The sequence below is a fragment of the Pituophis catenifer genome, unplaced genomic scaffold (assembly GCF_029215685.1).
Source record: "Pituophis catenifer annectens isolate HBS135680 unplaced genomic scaffold, rPitCat1.0.hap2 SCAF_1, whole genome shotgun sequence".
Classification (NCBI taxonomy): Eukaryota; Metazoa; Chordata; class Lepidosauria; order Squamata; family Colubridae; genus Pituophis; species Pituophis catenifer.
In genome coordinates, this window is record NW_027256881.1 from 69,082,691 (window position 1) to 69,103,592 (window position 20,902).

At 35.6% G+C, this 20,902-nt stretch overlaps 1 protein-coding gene across 1 annotated transcript in view; it reads left to right on the forward strand.

Annotated features, from left to right (window-relative positions):
* The window catches only part of LYST (lysosomal trafficking regulator), a 99,356-nt gene that overhangs the window by 37,173 nt on the left and 41,281 nt on the right, over positions 1 to 20,902 (forward strand). Inside the window, exons 15-31 of the mRNA XM_070932544.1 lie at positions 201 to 361; positions 2,674 to 2,864; positions 3,344 to 3,589; positions 4,832 to 5,005; positions 5,640 to 5,789; positions 6,949 to 7,086; positions 7,938 to 8,136; positions 9,944 to 10,072; positions 11,774 to 12,401; positions 13,287 to 13,464; positions 15,782 to 15,951; positions 16,810 to 17,040; positions 17,737 to 17,903; positions 18,008 to 18,160; positions 18,543 to 18,734; positions 19,471 to 19,646; positions 20,465 to 20,671. Coding sequence (XP_070788645.1) covers positions 201 to 361; positions 2,674 to 2,864; positions 3,344 to 3,589; positions 4,832 to 5,005; positions 5,640 to 5,789; positions 6,949 to 7,086; positions 7,938 to 8,136; positions 9,944 to 10,072; positions 11,774 to 12,401; positions 13,287 to 13,464; positions 15,782 to 15,951; positions 16,810 to 17,040; positions 17,737 to 17,903; positions 18,008 to 18,160; positions 18,543 to 18,734; positions 19,471 to 19,646; positions 20,465 to 20,671 — 3,490 coding nt within the window. The remainder of the gene's footprint in view (positions 1 to 200; positions 362 to 2,673; positions 2,865 to 3,343; positions 3,590 to 4,831; positions 5,006 to 5,639; positions 5,790 to 6,948; positions 7,087 to 7,937; positions 8,137 to 9,943; positions 10,073 to 11,773; positions 12,402 to 13,286; positions 13,465 to 15,781; positions 15,952 to 16,809; positions 17,041 to 17,736; positions 17,904 to 18,007; positions 18,161 to 18,542; positions 18,735 to 19,470; positions 19,647 to 20,464; positions 20,672 to 20,902) is intronic.

Genomic DNA, 20,902 nt, shown 5'->3' on the forward strand with positions numbered 1-20,902 from the left:
CTATACACATGTTTATTCCCTTTGTGTGTATTGGAACAAATCCAAAAAAGGGAGGAAAAAAAGCAAATTGGACATAATGTCACATGATAGAGAACAAATAACATAAAGCTCTTACTACCTTTTTTCCTCAGTAAAAATGTTTAGGACATGTAAAAAGCTACATTTATTTATTTATTTATTTATCTCTTTATTGCTTTTAGAAAACCTGACATTTGTTTAGATTATACACTTCCAAGAAAAATGAGTTTGTCATCCGACTCTAATAAGACCTTCTGCATGACAGGCCATTATACATCATCCCAAGATGATTTTTTGCAGTTGACTGGGAGGTGGAGCCTTGGAAATTTGCTTCTCTTCAATGGTATGTTATAATTTTTGCTCTTTATAAACTACTTCTTATCTTGGCCTGAATTTCTGCCTTATATTGGAATTGGTTTTAAGGCTTATTTACAAGTACTTATATCTTGCTTTATTATAAATTTAGATTGTATAAAATCAGGCAAGGCATTAAAAGAAAGAAAGAATACAGAGAAGAGCAACAAAGATGATTAGGGCTCCACCATCGGAAGTTTTTAAGAAGAGATTGGACAACAGTTTATCTGCAATGATATAGGGCAGGGGTGGGCAAATGTGGCCCTTTTACAACCTTTGGACTTTAACTCCCAGAATTCCTGAGACAGCCAAGCTGTCTCAGGAATTCTGGGAGTTGAAGTCCACAGGTTGTAAAAGGGCCACATTTGCCCACCCCTGGTATAGGGTTTCCTATCTGAGCAGAGGGTTGGTCTAGAAGACCTCCAAGGTCCCTTCCAACTCTGTTATTCTGTTCTGTGATTCTGTTACTATTAGATGTCCTAGAAATCTTAAGAACTTGATTTATCAAATAGTCATAATAAAGATACAAGAAGTTATAAATGCAGACCAGTTAATTTTAGCCATGGTTTAAAAAAAAAGTAGAATAGCCTTTTATAGCAGCAAATGTTAAGGAAATAAATTTATAGCTATTCATTTAGAGCTCTGTTTTCTTTGGCAAGAAAACAGGGCTCCCTTGAATGTTTTGACTTCTCATCCCTTGTCCAAGAATGTTCAAGCTTCTCAATCCTATTCCCTTTCCTTAGACATCTTTAAATATATCACCCATGGAAATGTTCTGCACCACTTGATGGGAAGAAACTGTAGGCATATAGTGTTTTCATGTTCTGATTTTCCTGGAGCAATAGTTGTAGAAAGTGGTACTAAGCAGCATTTAAGCAGCAGTATAGGACTGTGGAGTTCCCAATACTTGTGAATATCTACCTGATATTGCTGGGAGAAGTCTTCCGAGGATCTGAATGATGGTATCATCCATACACAGTCAGCGTAACACTTTCTTACAATCCAGGGGAGCTGTTTAGAATTAAGATAGGTGTTGCAATGAATGGGAATCAACCAATGAAAGTTTAAGTTAAGTCAAAGTGGGTAGAAATATGTATAAGAAAAATATAAAAGCATCTTTGCAAGACAGAATAACACCCCATATTGAGACTCAGGTTTTCAGTGTAAGAAAACACTTTCGGATATTCAGGTCATCTGAAATGTTTTATCCAGCACTGGTTATGTCAGCAACTGCACTTTATTTCTAGAGAAAGGAAATTTAGCATTGTAATATAGCCCTTTGAAAAGCTCTTGGAAATTTCCCAAAAGGTACAAGGCAGAACTCTGCTTGTAAGAATATATTTGAAGGACTGCTTCTCAACCTGAAAAAGTACTAAGATCAGCTCTCCTCCATGCCCCAGTGTCAGGTATAAGATTTATTACAGAATGCAAGATAACTACATAATTTGCTTAGGCTATGACATTTTTTAAATGGGAGTCATCCTTCCTGTTCTGTGAAGATTTTCTATTACCTTATTAAAACTTTTCAGCATTTAGCCTCATGAGTGCTTAACATATTATGCTCCTGCATATCTCTGTAAAGAATTAGCTGCAGTTCATTTAAGTTTTTTTTAAAAAAAATCTTATATATTTCAATGAAGCACCTCAAAAGCTTTTATTCATCCTAGAAATAGAAAAGCAGCAAGATATGAGTTTTCTTAAGAAAAAGGCAGACAAACAGTGATACCAAAGAAAATCATCAGGGAAAGCTTCAGGGGGAGGTCATGAATTTCTCCCAGGGTCACCATGGCATTAGAGAGTAAATGTAATGCTTTTGTTCTTATAATTTTACTATAGGGAGTTTTGCAAGCATTTGAGAGCTGCTTCTATTCAGTGTTTAATTCCTCATTATCTTTCTTCAATGAAGCTTGAACTTGTACTTTTACATCGTTGATAAAAAACTTCAATTATAATTCAGGCTCGTGTTCATATTACATTATGCATTATATTTATTCAGCTGGAATAATATAAGAAGCAACGTAATTATTAGCCTGTAACAGATGGATTTCAACCCCTGTATGTCTTACGAATACACTTATTTTGAACACTGCATGCCTTGGGAGTGTGCTGTGGCTAAGCCACTTTACTTTCTTAAATTCATCTTATATTGCCTATGTAGGAAGTTTATATAATCTTTTATGCTGAATTAGTAACTCAGTTAAATTTTCAGTAGTATTAATTCCACATTAATATAAATATAATTTATGTATATGAAGCAACATGTATTAAAACACAATGTGTGATGTGTTTGTCTTTCTGTAGGTGCAACAGTGGGTCCTGAAGAGGCATTTTATCTGTATGCTTGTGGGCCAGATTTCACGTCTGTAATGCCATGTAAATATGGCAAGTCAATACCTAATTACTCCAAATATATAGATAAAGAGATTCTACAGTGTGAACAAATCAAAGAACTTCTGTTGACAAAAAAAGAAGTAGACACTGGGCCTTTAATTGTAAGTTTGTAATCCTGGTACTTCTTATCTTTCTTACGGCAGTTTAGGTTAAGGCACCACCACAAAAGATCCATCATGAGAAATGAAGTTGAATCAAGTGGAATATGTATTTATGAAACAGCAAATACACTTTATTGCCTGTTTTGCATTAGTTTATTTTGCTTGATTTCAGACATCTAAATACCTCAATTTAGAATATGTGTCAGAATGAAATTTTAGATAGCGTAGAGAAAAAAGAACTCCTTAAATCTCTTAACTGTCATCAAGCAATCTGGTTGTGAGAAGGTCTATATTTCAGAAGAAGTCCTGATTTCCCATCTTGGACATTACCTACTCTGGTCCCAGATCTGAAGAACCAAAAACCTGTGTAAATGAAAAAGGGTGGTAAAATGAAATATTGCATGCATTTTTCTGACAACTTAATCCTATTAATCTCCCACAGGTTCTCTCCTTCTTAAATGTTGTCTATTATATTTCAGGAAAACCTTGCTACAGTATACACCACTTGCTGCCCTGGTTACTACACAATCTATGAGCCAGTAATCAGACTTAAAGGTCAAGCGAAAACCATTCCTTCTCAACGACCTTTCAGTTCAAAAGAAGTACAAAGCAATTTATCAGATCCTCATTATCTGAAAATGCTGCAGCCTGCCAAATACAAAGGTCTCCAAGGCATTCTTCATGAGATTGGTGGAATTGGGTCATTTGTCTTCCTTTTTGCCAGAGTAAGATGTTAAAAACATTATATAGTATATTTATGGTAGGCTTTCAGGGTTTTTGCTATTATTGTTGTAACTAGGGTATGGGAATCAGTATAAAAAGAGTATTCCATAAGAAGAGGTGACTTCCAGAAATTATGCTTAACATTGCTCTTCTGCCGTAAGGTAAAAGTGACGTTGAATCTTCACATTGTGGGTTCCACTTTTGTGTATTTATCCTGCTGTGATCTATCATGATAATGGGTGTGACATCACTGTAATAAGTATGGAAGAGGAATGACCAATTTGTCAGAGCATTAATTTAAAAAAAAAAAAAACCCAAGCAACCCTTTAAAAAATAAAGCAGTATTATGTACATGTTAGATTTCTATCCCACCTTCCTTGTAAGCATTGCAATGGTACACATAGTACTTCCTCCTTTTTTACCCCCCTTAGAACATTAGACTTGGGCTACGAGACTGAGACAACCCAAAATAACCCACCGAGTTTGCAGCACTGAGAGTGGACTTAAATTGGGTCTCTCTGTTCCTAGACATGTTAGTCAGCAACCATAATAAAGTTAATAATAGGAGTACCTCAGTGGTGAAATCTAAAATTTGTTACTACCGGTTCTGTGGGTGTGGCTTGGTGGTGGTGGGGGTAATGTGACTGGGTGGGCGTGGCCAATTTTTTTTAATTTTAAAACCATTTTTTCTACAACCTCTTCGGCGAAGAGGTTGTAAAAAATGCTTTCAAAAGGCTCTGACGATCCCAGCTTTTTAAAACCCTCTGCCGATCAGGCAACTCAGCTTGGATCGTCAGAGGCATTTAAAAGAAAAAAAGCCTCTGATGATCGCACGGCTCAGTTGGGCATGGGGGGCAAGGGATTTTTGCTACCGGTTCTCCAAACCACCATCGGGTGATTTGGTCCGAACTGGGAACATTTCACCCCTGGAGTACCTGTTTTAAAGTCTTTGTAATTTATTTGAAGCTCTCGGAATTCTCTGAACAGCTCTGTAAATGATGGCTATTTAAGTATTATTTCTTATGTTAAATGCCCCATTTCAAGAGTGCATTGTGCAGGTTTCATTACAAAACAATCCATCTGATGAAGTTATTCATGCATCACTTCTTTTGACAAAATGAATGTTTGCAAATAAAAGATCTAGCATAAATTTTTAGTCAGTAAAATTAGCTGCAACTGGTACGGCAAATCGCAGTTTCTCAAAAACACTTCTTTTCTTCAATAACACACTGGTTTATTTTTAGGTTGTAGAGATCAGCACTTGTGAAGAAACACAAGCTTTAGCTCTGAAAATTATCCTTGTTTTAACAAAACACAATCAGCAGAGAATACACGAGTTAGAAAACTGCAATGGTTATTCAATGATTCATCAGGTGTTGATAAAGTCAAAGTGTATTGTTGGATTTCACATTTTGCAGGTAAGAATTGATACTGAAACATTCCCTTTTCCAGTTAGCAAGATAGTTTATTTATTTATTTGTTAAATTTATTTGTTGGCCATCTTGCTTTGGGGCTATTCTGGGCATCTTAAAACAATGAAATGATAAAAAAATGTAAACATAACAATAGCAAGGGAACAAAACAATTAAAAAAGAGCAGAAGTACAATAATATGAAATTAAAAACACGGGCAGAGGAGGAGCAGGAAGTGCGGGGGAGGGGGAGATAGAGTCAGCTAGTTAAACCAGTAATAATAATACAGTTTTCATAAACTATGTTTTTTGATTTTTGAACTCTTCAAAACTCTTGACTTTTGAACTCTTGGGATTTGTATCAGCAAAGACACAAATATATTATATTAAACTTATAGTATATTATATCAATCTGTTTTATCACTAAAATAAATTATTCAGCCAGACAAACATCGTATTAGGTTTAGAGCTAAAACTATAATATAAGTTCAATAGCCAACAATTACTATAATTTGTGTTTTGAGCTTGTATTCTTTGAAAGGAAATATCTCGAGTGCTAGCAATGCAGTATAGGGTATGCACAAATTCTGAAAGGTGTTTTTAAAATGTTTTCAATTTAAAATGTTTTTATACTTTGAAAGACTCTTCTCGAAGGATGCTGTAATGAGAAAATGATTCATCAAGATGACAATGGACAATTCATGCTTGATGTGGAATCCAGAGCAATAATCCAGGATGTAAAATTGTTGGAAGAGCTACTGTTTGATTGGAAGATATGGTCTAAAGCCCAGGTAGGTTGCACTAATCAGAAAACAACTGCTTTGTAACTAATGGTAAAATATTACTGTGCCTAAGATAAAATATCTCTTTACTCTGTCCACAGAAAATAATTTTTAGAAAGAAAGATGACTTTCTGTTGGTTATTCCTCTTGTTGCCAATATTTAATCAATCTCTTAAAACTATAATTGCCCATGGAAACTTAATTTATACAGAAGTAGACATAAATTCCAGTTGAGAAAACACTTCTATGGTGTATTTGTTTCCCTCTGCTACTCCTTGGCTACGTTAGCTATTTCAGTGCCATCTGCCTTTAGAGTCACAGGATGCAATTTTGTAATGGAATGGAAAGGCTTTTTGTAAAGGTATCCATCACTTGATACCCCAGTACTTCAAGGGTTTGGCTTCTTGAAACAACCCATGTATCAGGCCCCATTTACACCCTTAACCTGCTAGGAACCAAATTCAGTTTTGCAGGGCAGATAAGCATATTGGGAGTCCACAGCTTAAACATCTAAAAAACAGAAGTAATTGGCTGAGCCAAAGGTGCTTTTCAAAAAGGCAACTGGACTTTCTTGTTTGTTTTTTGTTTTTGAAAACATTTCAAAGTCCATGAAGAGTCCATGAAGAACTGAAGGAGCTTCTTGGATGAGAAGCAAAACGTTTTCAAAGGAAAAAAAACCCAAGAGAGTCCAGTTGCCTTTTGGAAAAGCACATATGGGACAATTATGACATGGATGATTGAGAATATCTATAGACATAATTGGCTGAGGTTTTCCATTCTCTTATAAATGTTGCAATAGTAAATTGTGCATTTGTCAGGAGATGGGAGAAATGCATTATCTGTTTCTTCATTAATAGTAGACAAATGACAAAGAGAAAAAGTTCTTTGTGTGTAGAATGCAGGCATCCCTTGAGGCCTTGTATGCAGCCTCTCCAAAAATTGTTGCCAAATGGCAATAAGGATATTTCTAAATATTGTCCTAATTCCAGCACATCAAATTATGAAAAGCAGCTCCATGATCATAAAATTGCACACAGTTGTATATAGGGTTTTTTTTTTTTTGCAACAAAGTGAAATCTCCATTTTCAATACAGTTTTTATGGTAACTTGCTTTTAACTTAATTGATTTGTCTGTCTGCTTATATTATTGCTCTTTTGCTTTGTTTAGCAAGGTGTGTGGAAAACACTGTTATCAGCTTTAGAAACACTTATCCAAGATAATCACTGGCAACAGCAATTTAACATTAAACAACTTCTTAAAGCTCGAGTTGTGCATCATTTCTTGAGGACATGTCAAGTTCTGCAGGTACCGTGCCATTTTTAATTTGAATATAATTTATAAACTCTGAAATTTCTCTCTCTCTCTCTTCCTCTCCCTCCCTCTCTCTCTCCCTCTCTCTCTCTCTCAGCTTTTGATAACGCTTTTCTATTTTTTACCCCCAAATCTTTCTGTCCTTTTCATAACTATATTACAAATGACAAGTAGCCAGAATGCCATTATAAGCAGAAGTTGTTGACTATTGAAATATATCCTTATTTTCCAACTCACTTTATTACTGCTAGTCTATGTGGCAAATACCTTGTATGCTGTTGCTTTGCCACTGGCACATCTTCATGAGGATGGAGGGCAAGAATCATGAAAGGCTGTTAGTTTTGCAAGTCCTTTGGTCCCTCAGATCTTGGAATCAGCCTCAAAAGAGCCCACTAATACTAGTTGACATTTATATCCAATTCTTTGGAACAGGGAAAAAGAAAAGAAAAGATTTAGATAAGAGTTTATTGCTACACTTGTGCAGGTAATATTGACCATAATTGTTGAGAATTGGGATTACTATCAAATTACTTATAAATTACCTTATATATCTGGATTTTTAATTGACATGAGGATCTAATCCAATATACTAGAGAGAAAACTTTAAAGTTTTGCATCCTTTTCAAGGAAAAATGTATTGTAACAATAGCTGGGCATGATGTAATCTCTCTTGTTCTCTACCTACATATTTTCAAGGAATATGAGTAAAACATAAAGTTAAGGAAAACACTGTCATCAGGTACAATATTTTACTCTGAGTTTACCCTTGGATAAACTATAAAATGCAATACTAATTTTGTAGGAAACTATTTTCAGTTTTGTCCCTATATTTCTCTCTTTCTCAGGAGCACAAAGAAGAACATTTCACATCTATTCCTTCAGAAGTTTCTACTTCATTTGTGAAAATAATTGAAGAAGTGCTTGGATCTCCACCAGATCTGGAACTGCTGACCCTGATCTTCAATTTCCTTGTAGCAGTTCACCCTGCTACTAATACATATGTTTGTCACAATCCCAGAGATTTCTATTTTTCCTTGCATATAGGTAGATGAAATATTACACTTGATATGAGTCAGGAAATGACAATTTTGCAGTAGAGGCTTTTAGACACCCAACATAACTTTTGCCCTCCTTCCTTTACAAGATCTGATCTGTCAAGTCTTCTAGCCCTGCAAGGCAGGGAGGAAATGCTCCTGGTTTGGACCGGATTGGCCGAACCAGTAGTGATGGTGGCGGGTGGTTCGGAGAATCAGTAGCAAAAATCCCTGCGCGCCCCCCCCCTCAATGCCCAGCTGAGCCGCACAATCATCAGAGGCTGTTTTTTTTACTTTTAAAAGCATTTTTTCTACAACCTCTTCGGACGAAAAAATGCTTTTAAAAGTAAAAAAAAAAGCCTCTGATGATCACGTGGCTCAGCTGGGATTGTCAGAGCCTTTTAAAAGCATTTTTTCTACCGAAGAGGTTGTAGAAAAAAAAATGCTTTTAAAAGTAAAAAAAAAAAAAAAAAGTTGGCTATGCCCACCCGGTCACATTACCACCACCCCACCCCCCAGCCATGCCCACAGAACCGGTAGTAACAAATTTTACATTTCATCACTGCTGCAAGGCATTTTTGAAATAGAAAGGTCTGCGAGAATCTATTGTATAAAAGCATGCCGTTCATTGAGGAAGACACTAGTATGTTCCCATTCTAAGTAGTAGAACTATTACCAATAATATTTTATTCCACTCCCCCATCTCAGTCATTCTATAACCTCTGATTTGATTTATTCCTCCCAAACTTCATTGTATCTATAATTAGTTCTGTTATGTTAAATGTTAGTGGTCTCTATCTTACAATATTGAATTCATTGTATTAGGAAAAAAGGTACTTAATTTGAAAAAGCTAAAAGGAGTGATTTAGTGAAAATGCAACATTGCAGTATAAACGTGAAGAGTAGCTGTGACATGACATTTTATCACCAAGAATCTTTTCAGTAAAAGTTTGTGTTAATGTCACACCTAGCTGATATGAGCTGCAATTTTCTATAAAGAATGACCTTCTTGTAGCCTTAATATGACCATAAAGCTTTTTGATAGATTATTGTGTGAGAGCACTTATGTTCATGTGAAATTCTGCTAGAAAGTTGCTCATTTTCATCTTCTCAAAAACGTTTATTTAACCATTAACTCAAAAGAGTCTTGTTAGGTCTTCAGTGTATAGAAGGAATTTGCAAAGCTTTCTGATTAAACAGAAACATCATAGCCCCCATGTACATTTATATTATATATTGCAGGTGGCAACTTGTTTTTGCTCTTGAAATAAATAGTAAAATGCCAATGGGTGTCTTTTTCTATCCTCAGTGTTTTATCTTTAATTTCAAGTGGAAAAATAACGAACCACTGCACATAGCTCCTCTTTTTTACAGCCTTAAATAGCTAAACATATTTATTAAAAAGCTCAGTGAGACCAGCAGTTTATTTGTAGCGTTCATCTTTTGAATTTTGAAAATTCAATTTTGAAAATTAAAGCTCTTTACTATGCAAACAGATATTGTGATGCAATTCTTTCCATAGCTAATATGCATCGGTGAACTCGTACTTCTGAGCAAATATGCATATGGTTGCCTTGCACATTTCTGGCTTCTTCCCATCTCTTAGAGCAAAGGACACATATGTTTTGTTCCTTTTTAGGATTAGTGTCAACAGAAGTAAAGAAATATTGAATGTTTGTTCAGGAGGGCTTTGATGTTGACTTAAGATCATAGTAGATGTACAGTGTAGTTCATAGTCTAAGCTTCTAAGTTTTTAATTTTATCTTTAAGAGTGAAATCATCTTGAGGTGTTAACTCACTGTGTGTACTTTTTCTAGATGGCAATATTTTTCAAGAGAAGGTTCAATCCATCATGTATATGAGAAATTCCAGTAGTGGTGGAAAATCTGTTGACAGTCCAGTTTTAGCTATGATGAGCCCAGCTAGATTTTCTGCTGTCCAGCAAGGTAAGTAATCAAAATAATAATATCATTCCTAAAAAGGCTGCAGATGTGTTAATCGTTGGAACATTATTTGTATTAGAGTTGTTAAAACTAAATACAGATTTGAAAGGTGACATGCACATTGATCCAGTTTGTATTGGTGAAATCAATACATTTACCCTCCTGATTTACTGTATGTTATGAAGCAAATATAGAGCAGAAAGCATCTATCAAGGGCTGTAGTTGACAGTACATCTTAGCTCTTTACAGGATATAGCTCTACTGTTGTCAAAAATAGTATCTAGGCTCTTTGTGGAAACTGGCAGCAGAAAAAATGGGAAGTAGACTTCCGGAGTCATAGGAACTCTTGTCATCAAATCAGAGATGTACATTGTGTCAACTCGCAAAGCATCCCTGGCCTGCTCTTGAGTTGCCATAGGCCAGGGGGGATGGGAAACCAGCAAAATGGTACAGCAGCCAAAGACAGATGCACATTCCACGTTTGTCTCTCTCAAGGCTGTATCCAAGGGTTACCTACAGCAGCCGGAGGGGAGTGACCTCTACAACCCCTGAAATTGCTCCATTGGGAATGTGATTGATGACACACCCTGGGAGGAGGAGAGAAACAGGGTCATAATTGGAGCGTAAATTACGTAGGGTCAGAACTGGCTTCACTTGGGAACATGCTGACATGAAGCTCCTAATAAATAACTGGATTAGGGCATTGTTTTTTATTGTCTTGTGGTATTTTGCCCTTGTAAGGGCTGGATTCATCACTCTGCTTTTAATAAATTGAAAGCAAGGTGATGAATGAACCACATGGAAATATTTCTTGACAAAGAAGACTATCAAAGTGTGTTTAAAGTTTCCCCAGGAGTCCCTATAAAGAAAATTTATACAAAATGTTTTATAGGTGGCACCTCCCACCTGCTAGATTGGCAAGAATGTTCCCCAACACTCCCTCAACATGCTGGAAATGTAAACTCCACAAAGGGATGTATTATCATATGTGGTGGACCTGCCCAATGGCAAAACAATATTGGCTAATGATCAGAAAACAGATAGAAGAAATAACCCAGCAAAGAATAGAGAAGAGGCCAAAAACCTTTCTATTAGGTATAATCAATGGACAATATGAAAAGGAAATCAAATACTTAATTATTCACATAACGACAGCAGCGCGAATAGTTTTTGCACAACAATGGAAAAGCAGCGACATACCAATTGAAGGAAAAGTAATCAGTAAAATCATGGAATGTGCAGAAATGGACAGACTCACAAAGGAATTACAAAATAGAGAAGAGCACGATTACTATTTAGTATGGGGAAAGTAGTACACCTGGTTGGAAGGCAGAGAAAGGAAAATTAGGACAAATATAGGTTAACAATGAACCACCAAAATAGACATAAGAGATAGACTAATAATATTAAGGAGTCAAAAGCACAAATATGAACATACAGTACAGTTACAATAAACTTGATATATATTTGAATTTTTGTTTATATGTTTACATGTTTTGTATGTTTTGTCGTGATTTGTTTAGTTTAGTTTGTATTTTCAAATAAAAAAAATTATAAAAAAAAATAAAATAAAGTTTCCCCAGGAGTGCTTTACAGATTAAATGCAAGAACAGAATTAATAAATGTACTGGTTTCATTACAATCATTTTTGTTATGGACCATTGGAAGACATATGAATGATATTAGGCATATCTGTTTTCTCAGGAAATGATTCTTCCGAAGCAAGCAACTCTCAAAACACAGTTCATCAAGCACCCGAAAGGCTCTGCAAAAGCTTACCATCATCTCCTATATCGTCCCCAGGAATGCATCGAGGTTTTTTTAGGAATATAGGCTGGAGTGTTGAGAATCTTCATGCAGTTACACAGCTTAAAAGAGTTGAGCCACTCCAGAAAAACAATTTGATAAAGCATACAGAAGCCTTCAAAAGGAATGAGGAAGAACATTTCATTAGTAGTTGTGAATCTGCAAAAACAATTGTAGGATTGGGAGAAGTAACCCCTGCGGAAACACTGGGTATTTCAAGAGAAGAGATAGAATCATTAGATAAAACCTCTGAGAATCATGAAACAGTCCCAGGAGTGAAACCCAGTGAATATAATGTTATTCCTGAGTTATCTCTGAAGCGGCCTGATAATCTGAAGGGGTTGTCTCCTATACAGAAAAGCCATGGCAATTTTGCAGGCTTGGGGTTAGCCTTCTCCATTCACACTGGAGCTACTGTACATCGCTGGCCAAGCTATAAGAATGTTCCTTCAGAAGATTGGGAACATCTCACCTTGTCTTCAGCTAATGAATGGGCTCCACAAAAATTTGAAAGCATGTCTAATAGGTAAGTGGTGACTGGTATGTTTTGGAATAATCTGTTCGTTCATGCTATTTAATTTTAGTTACCTGGTGAAAATTGCATTGGGAGCACAGTGGTTTTTTTGGGTGTGTGTGTGTTATGTGTCTTGGAGTCAGTCTTGACTCTTGGCAACTGCCTGAACAAGTCCCTGCAGTTTTCTTGGCAAGATTTTGGAAGTGATATGCCATTAGCTACATCCTAGGGCTGAAAGAGAATGACTAGGTCACTGAGCTGTTTTTGTGCATTAGGCAGGAATAAAACTCTATCTCCTGGTTTCTAGCCTAATGCCATAACTACTGCACCAAACTGGTTCCTATTGGGAGTGGTACAGAAATATAAATTATATATTAATAACAAATGCTACCTATGTTAAAGCAAATGGAGCCTGAATTATTCTTCTCTACATAAGCCAGTAAAAAAATATTTACCTAGTAAGAATATTTCTAGTATCTTGCCTAGTTACAATTAGGATTGTAATGTATCATACTGTGCAATTACTGTATATTGTGAGACAGTGTTAGAATATACTTCAAATTGAATTCTTACTTTTGTTCAGTAACTATTTAATTTGATTAAGCAGTACAATAACTCTTCTTTAAAATGACATCAGTGTTTAGTGTTTTACTGTACATCTGTTATTTAATTTTTGCTAATTGTTGATGGTAATAAAGGCTGACTGATGGACTATAATGTAATCATTGGCATGCCATGTGTTATTAAAAACTTGTGTTATGGTAAAAATATGGAGGAAATGGCCTGGTTCAAACTGTAGCATTCTCCCCTTTCCCAAATCTGTCTGGTAGATGCAATCTCCTTTCATTATATACCAGTATAGGATATCATAAAAATACAGGGTTTTATTTTCATCAGATCAACAGAAGATTGTCTCGTACTCATATGCCATGGTCTTTATCATCTTCTGCGAAGAATTCTTTTAATTTTGCCAGATGTGATGCTCCCAGATGTATTGGACAAGCTGATTCAGCCAGACATTCTCATAGTTCTTGTGAACCATCCATCTACTCTCATTCAGCAAGGAGTCATTAAAGTAAGGACCTGTGTGTGTGTGAGTGAGCATATGAATAAGAGAAATAGCTAGAGAGAAAAAATTATGTGTTAAAATAATTAAGAAGCAAGGATATCCCATTGAAATAGAAATTAAGAACATCCACTGAAGTTAATCATATATATATATATAAAGAAATATTTATAAAATGCCTTGGTCCAGAAAATATATCCTTCCCCTCTTCCCCCCTTTCTAAGATTGAGAAGACCACCATGATGAATCTGGGTGTCCTACAACAATAAAAATAATGCAAAAACCATAAATGAAGCAGAAAACATATGAAAGATCCATAAGAGATAGCTATCCAACACAACAGAGAAAATCCTATGAGAGCCTCACTATCCACATTAAGTAGGATCTGGGGAAAAGCCATATTTCTATAAACTTTTTAAAGGAAAACGGGGTAAGAGACATATGAATCTCTGGGTAAAGTGCTCTTTCAGAGGGCAGACACAGTCATTCATTTTCATTTCATTTTATTAAATTTGTATACCGCCCTACTCCCAAAGGACTCAGGGCGGTGAACAGGCACGAAATAAAACACATAAATACAAAAGTTAAAACATGATTAAAACCCAATTAAATAATTTTTGCCCGAGACAATTTAAAACTCCCAATAATTTAAAACGAATTAAAATTTGAGTTTAAAAATTTAAGTGATAGATTAGGCCTGCTTTTTGAGTCCTATCAAATAATTATGTTTGTTTGATGGAACGTATAGAATGCCAACTATGTCTGATTGAATAAGATAGGCAGAAGCTACTTCAGATATCCAGTTCCTAAGTCATGAAAGTCTTTATAGGTGTAACTGGAATCACAAATTGGATCAGCTGAAGTTTTTGTGTTGTGCAATGACCTTTTGAGCCACAACTGCCACTTTCTCTTCAATTAGGAGCTATGTCCAGATTGTACACCAGTTCTGAGTGCTATCTCATCCAGAACTAAAGGTGAAGATTCCTTGGGATCGGGTAGCTAAACATCCACAACCACTGAATTTTGGTAGGGTGGAGCCAGAATCTGTTTGTCTGATCCTTATAGCCTCGAAATGAGAGGACACGATCTTTACAGCAGGGACTCTCTGCTTCACCAAAACTGTTTACAATAAGCAGAGCCTGAAATATGTTATATGTTTCATTCAATAAAACAACTTTATTTGAATTAGATTACAAATCACACTTCTTTAACAACTATTATTCAGCAACTGTTTGAATAAGTGGTAGTTAAGATCAGTCTTTGAAGTTGTGTCCATTGTAGCACATGTGGTTGGCACCTGGCCCTGTTTTCCAACCATTGCAGCATCCCATGGTCACAAGATCACAATTTGCAACCTTCCCTGTCAGCTTCCCACCAGTGGTGAAATCCAGCCAGATCTATCTGGCTCACACGAACTGGCTCCGCCCACCCGCTGGGACGTCATTACATCCCGTTTTTTACCCTCTGTGCATATGCAGAAGAAGTGCATGTGAGCGTAGCGCATGTGCACCCTCCCGTGTGCTCCTGTTTTCGAACTGGGAGCGAAGGTAAGTGGATTTCACTACTGCTTCCCACCTAGCATAGTGAATGGGGAAGCTAGCAGGACGTCAGAATTTGCAATTATGTGAAGTTCTCGTTTAATGACTTGCATAGTCCTTGCTTAACAGTAATTGGGGACTGCTGAAACTGCCATCCCCAAGCAGCCCTAAGTCATATGACATTGTGCTTTAGAACTACATAGCTTAGCAATGAAAATTTCAGTCACAATTACCATTGGTAAACAAGGACTGCCTGTATTTTGAAATATCGAGATAGCATCCGACATGAACTGAATTATGTATCTTTCCAAACATCTCTTTCTGTGGCATTTATATTCCTTTAGTAGAACATTCCTTTTGGTGAGAGTGAATACGAGTGAATACTATTGTTAATTTGTTTCTCTTACAGCAATGATCTGCTTTGTGAACCTTTTCAGTTTTTTGATTTTAGATTTAATTCTTCATAATCTTAAATAACCATCTTGTGCTTTGGAATTACTATATTATTTTTCATTGGGGAAAGTTAACAAGCAAAAAAGTTGTATTTGTTATGTGGAAATGGGATATTGTCACACCGGACTAGTCTTAATTTGACATAGACTGAAAAAACCCATGTATGTTACTCTAATCTATTACTAATGAAATATAAAACAGTTTAGGATGGGATTTCCCCCCCCCCAATTCGAGCATTTCATTTTATTAATTTATTTTATGAAAGCTAAGTAATGCTTGAGAGCTTTACAAATAATGTATAGTAACAATGTACTTATTTATTTTTCTCTCTCTAGCTTTTGAACACGTATTTCAGCAGAGCAACTAGAGAACAAAAAGAGAAGTTTTTGAAGAACCGAGGTTTCTCCTTGTTAGCTAATCAGCTGTATCTTCACCAAGGAACACAGGAACTTATGGAATGCTTTCTAGAAATGCTTTTTGGTCGATCGGTTGGCCTGGATGAAGAGTAACTATAGCCTTTTCCCCTCTTTTGATCAATAATGCATTTTCAGGAAAAATAAAGATTTGGTAAATTGTTGTGGGCATATTATGTTTATGCCACTCTATTTCTAGAGATTCTGAGTAATTTAATGATTAGTTAAACTGATTAGTACAGTTATTATAAAGACTTAGTGTGCTACCCTTACTCTTCTTCAAATTCCTTTTTGAAGGTGATTGAGAGGTGATACTTTTCCTTAGTGGCTTTCATATTAAGAGACAGAGAAGTAATCTTTGAGATCTTGCAAATAATATGAAAATATGTAACATTCTTGGTTTTGTACCCTAAAGGAAGAATCCAGGAAAATTAGGACATATTCCAGATTAAACTCACAGAATGTCATTAGACTATCATGGCTTTTAAAGCACTGAAAGGAAGGAAGGAAGGAAGGAAGTTTATCATTCATAATTGTATTATTTCAGTTTTGTTCAGTGTAACCTTTGTTCATGGCCAATACATTTTATTGATAGCAAAGCTTTATTTCATTATTATGCTAATAGCACTTTCATTAGCCATGTCAGGCTAGTAGTCATTGTATTGTTTATAATAATATGGAAGCTGAATTAAATCCTAAAATTTGCTGTGGTAGCTAAATAAGTAATTAAAGGTAATGTAGTGACTCTTGTTGTGTAGTTATTCACCGCTAAAAGTTCCACTTATCCATACAATTTATCACTGAATTAAAGTTGTTACATGTAAATTGTTAAATTCATATTATATTTCTATTTCTTACTGCCAATAGCAATACGTAATATTTCTATTTTTTAAAAATGTAAGCCTTCTTGCTGCTTTGAGTTTAAGATTGCATTATTATTGTTTTTATAGCTTTGATCTAGAAGATGTGAAAAATGCTGGGCATTTTCAAAAGTGGTGTGTCATTCCTGTTCTGGGCCTTATTGAGAATTCCCTCCATGATTGCATCCTGTTACATAACTCCTTTTGTTTCCTGCTGCAAATCATAAATTCTTGTCCTAAAATGGCAGACATGCTGTTGGATAATGGCTTGTTGTATGTGCTCTGTAATACTTTAGCAACACTTAATGGACTTGAAGCCAAGTAAGTGGCAGTGTTACTTTTCTTCTGTTGTAGAACATGAGATGATTTAGATTACTTTTGAGATATTCATGTAAGATACAGGCTTGCATGGAATAGCATGAATTGGAAGAAGACATAAAGACATTTATGTCATAGACTCTGGTTATTTGAGGGGCTGTCTGTCTTAGGTATGTCCAGGCAGAATAGGTGTACTCCAAGTCCCATCAATTAAATGTCATCTTTTTTATAGAAACTTAGAGTTAATTCTAATTGTAAATTAGATATGACAATTACAACAATAAAAACTTATAGAAACCAAAAAAATAAAAGAATATAAAGAAAAAAATAGAAAAGAAAAAGAGGAAAAAAATAAATATAGTAAAGAAAAAAGAAATATATACATTTCTTATATATTTTATATAAATATATAAAGAAATAACTTTCGACTTTCAATCACAAGTATGAACATGAGGGCATTGATTAATTACCATGTTACATATTATGTAATTTTGAATGCAGTCACTAAAAATAGCTTGAAGTTAGGCAGGTTCATGTACCCTTTTTAGAAAATTTACAACTTTGACAACATATGTAGTTGTAAACAAAATATTCGGAATTGCCCAGTAAGCCATTGGAATGAAATGGAGCTGGATCAGTTGAACTTGGATGTGGGACTAAAATATGGGATTTAATTAACTGATTTCATCTTTTCCATAGCATTCTCTCAAATGACTCCAGATTACTTGTGTATGATATTCAGCAGTTACTTGCAGCAGTGACAATCCATGCTTGCAGCTGTTCAGGAACACAATATTTTCGGATTATTGAAGATCTTATGGTGTTACTTGGACATCTGCAAATGAGCAAGAATGACAGAACACAGAGTAAGCTCCAAATTCCTTTGTGTGAATAACCTGTTTGAATTATTTAATCTTTGAAATAATCAGAAGAAATGACTGCTTGTTCATTTAATCTCTGTTGCTTTCAGAAATGGCAGTTAATTTGCAATTCACAGTCTTGCAATCAGCTGTAAAGTATATAAAAACTGTAGGAAATCCAGATTCAGAGCATTTAAGCCATTCACTCCCTTTATCATTTGAAGATCATCATGCTATATTTCAAAAACATAAAAGCATCGCTGGTAAGATTTTTAACTGAACAATCTTCAACTATAATTTGGTTACTCACTGTTCTGTGGTGAAGTGTACAGTGTTTTTTTAAAGTTTTACTTATTGAAGATGAGTAAACATTAAAAGAAGATATATCTCTATAACAAAGTATTATCAAAATATTTGTTATTATGTTAGTTAGGTTTATGAGCAGAATTTCATTACCTGTTTTTAACCTTTAATTCATTTTGCTATATCATTCTGCCTTATATAAAGATCCTTGTCAAAAGAAAAAAAAACTTTTCCCCCTGCTATCACCATTAATACTGGGGACACTTGTTATTTACAATTTAAAATTTCATCAAGGAATTTTATCAATGAAGTTTTATTGGCATTTCCTTTTCATTTTTGAAGCACCAAGAAAATTTTCTATTGCTCAGCCTGAGACATTCCTAATGAAAATGCATACAATTGCAAACGAGGCACTGGATTTTATGATGCTGCGTAGAATGAATCAAGACAGTTCTCTTTGTGCCACTGAAGCAGAGCTTATACAGAGGTTACAGAGGATTACTGTACTAACCACCAATAGATTCATGTATCAAGGTAATAATATTTTTCCAACATTTTTATGAAAATTAATCCACAGTGCTAATATCAGCTTTCTTAAGAAATTTTTAGAATCCATTAAGGCACATCACTTGAGCAATATGTCAAACTACAGCAGAAAGAATTATATATTGTAATTATCTACTAAATAATATAGTAAAAGTAGCCCTAAAGAAGGATTATGCAGATTATGGTCCCTTATAATGTTGGAAGTTGTGTGACAGAGTATTTTGCATGTCCTGGCTATTGCTTTTAATTAAAAAAATAATAATAGAGGCAAAAGTGATTTAAAGTGTCGGCTTTGAATTGGCTATCATTAAATTTTTCAGCATATCTCCACATCCCATATGGATTCATTCTTAGGGAATAAAAGGTAGATCAAATTCCACTTTTATAATTTAGTAAGATTTGGAGCAACTAAGGAAAGACTGAGAATGAATGAAGGTGATATTTGGATAATGGTGGGGAATACAGGCCTCAGAGTAGGAGGAAATTAGAAACATTAAGACTCAATTGGAAAGATCAATGGCAAAATGTGGTAGACTATGCCATGTCTTGCTTGAGGAAGGGAGGGAGGGAGAATGAGCATTTATATGGGAGAGGTCTAGAAGAAATGGTTTTGGGGATCCCAATTACACCTTGGTCTTGCAGCTTGGACAGTGGAATGACTATGGCCTTGGATCAAGACAATCCGGGTTAACATTGACCATATAATCCTTTTTCACATTTGCAGACCTTTCTGAAAATTGTCCTGAAATGATTGAGATCCCATTCCAGAATAGATGTTCCAGAATAGTTTCCCAACAGGACAAGACTGAAAAGGAGGATGAACAGAAAGAACTTATCCCAAGAAACACTTTCTTGAGAGAAATGTTTAAAATAATGATTGAAGGAATCGGATTATCTATTGTAAGTGGTTGTGCTATGTATTACCTCTTAAAGTTCATCAATTCCTCTGATCCAATCTTACTGCTTATTGTAGCCCAGGCCACATTCAGCCCTTTGACTATCCTTGTCTGGTCCACGGTGGCAGGGAATGGCGGTTGAGAGGGTGACAGCACCTCTCCACAAAAGTCCAAGTTACTTGAGAAAATTAATTCCTCATCCCCTTTGTAGACAGACATTTCTTCCTTTTTGATTTCCCCACATCACTTTTAACCAAACAATGGTACCCATCCTTTTAGGCTCCATGGACTGGCAGCAGGGGGGGGGGGGGATGGTTTCGTGCGTGCAACCTAATCCCGCACATGTGCAAATAAAGCTTTGCATGCTCGCTTGCCGCTTGTGCACCCCGTTCCCAACAGGCCTTGGATCGGTACTGGTTCACGATCTTGGCATTGGGGACCTCTGCTATAGAGTACCTGTTAGAATGTGTCAGTATATCTGCCTAAAGTGCAGTAGACTTTGAATGGGAATAAGCAGGTAAATAACAGTTTACATGTTGCACATTATTTCAGTACAGACTGTACAGAATTACAACTTTCTAAGTTTTCAATCTAACTAGAATCAATGTTTTGTTGGTTGGAGTCCTTCTGGATGTTTTAGTAAAGTTTATGGTTTATGTCTACCAACAAAGGTGTGATATGTATCTTTGTAAAAAAAAAAAAAAAAAACCCCTTTAAGAGTACTTCATTTTAGTCAAATGCTTTTATTGTATTAGTCATGTGTTTTGTTCTTAGATGAGAAAGAAGAATATTGGGAGATAACTTGACTTTTCTCATGCCTAGGGCACTTCCAGATTAAGCACCCCCAAGCAACAGTGGAAGAAAATTCTCTTGTCTTGTAAGGATACTTTTCGAGTGCAGCTTGGGCGACTGCTTGTGCATGCTTTGTCTCCAACACGCTCTTTGCAAGAACGAAAGCACACTTTGGAATTCTTACATGAAATTAACCACCAGGAGATTTTGCGAGAGTGTTTAAGCACAACTTTGCAGGTAAGAATTGTAGTGCTTTTAAAAGCTTGAAGGGAGATTGCTCTAATGCTTTTTGAAGAATTCAGATATTTAAGCTCTAAAATGTCCAAGCTCCATAGAGAGGTTAAAATGGTTAAAATGTCCAAGCTCCATAGAGAGAGGTACCATTTGTTAATAGCCTGTTGTATGTATGAGACATGATATTTTAGATTTCTAGTCCTACCTTTCTTTAGGTTTTTATTTATTCAACAT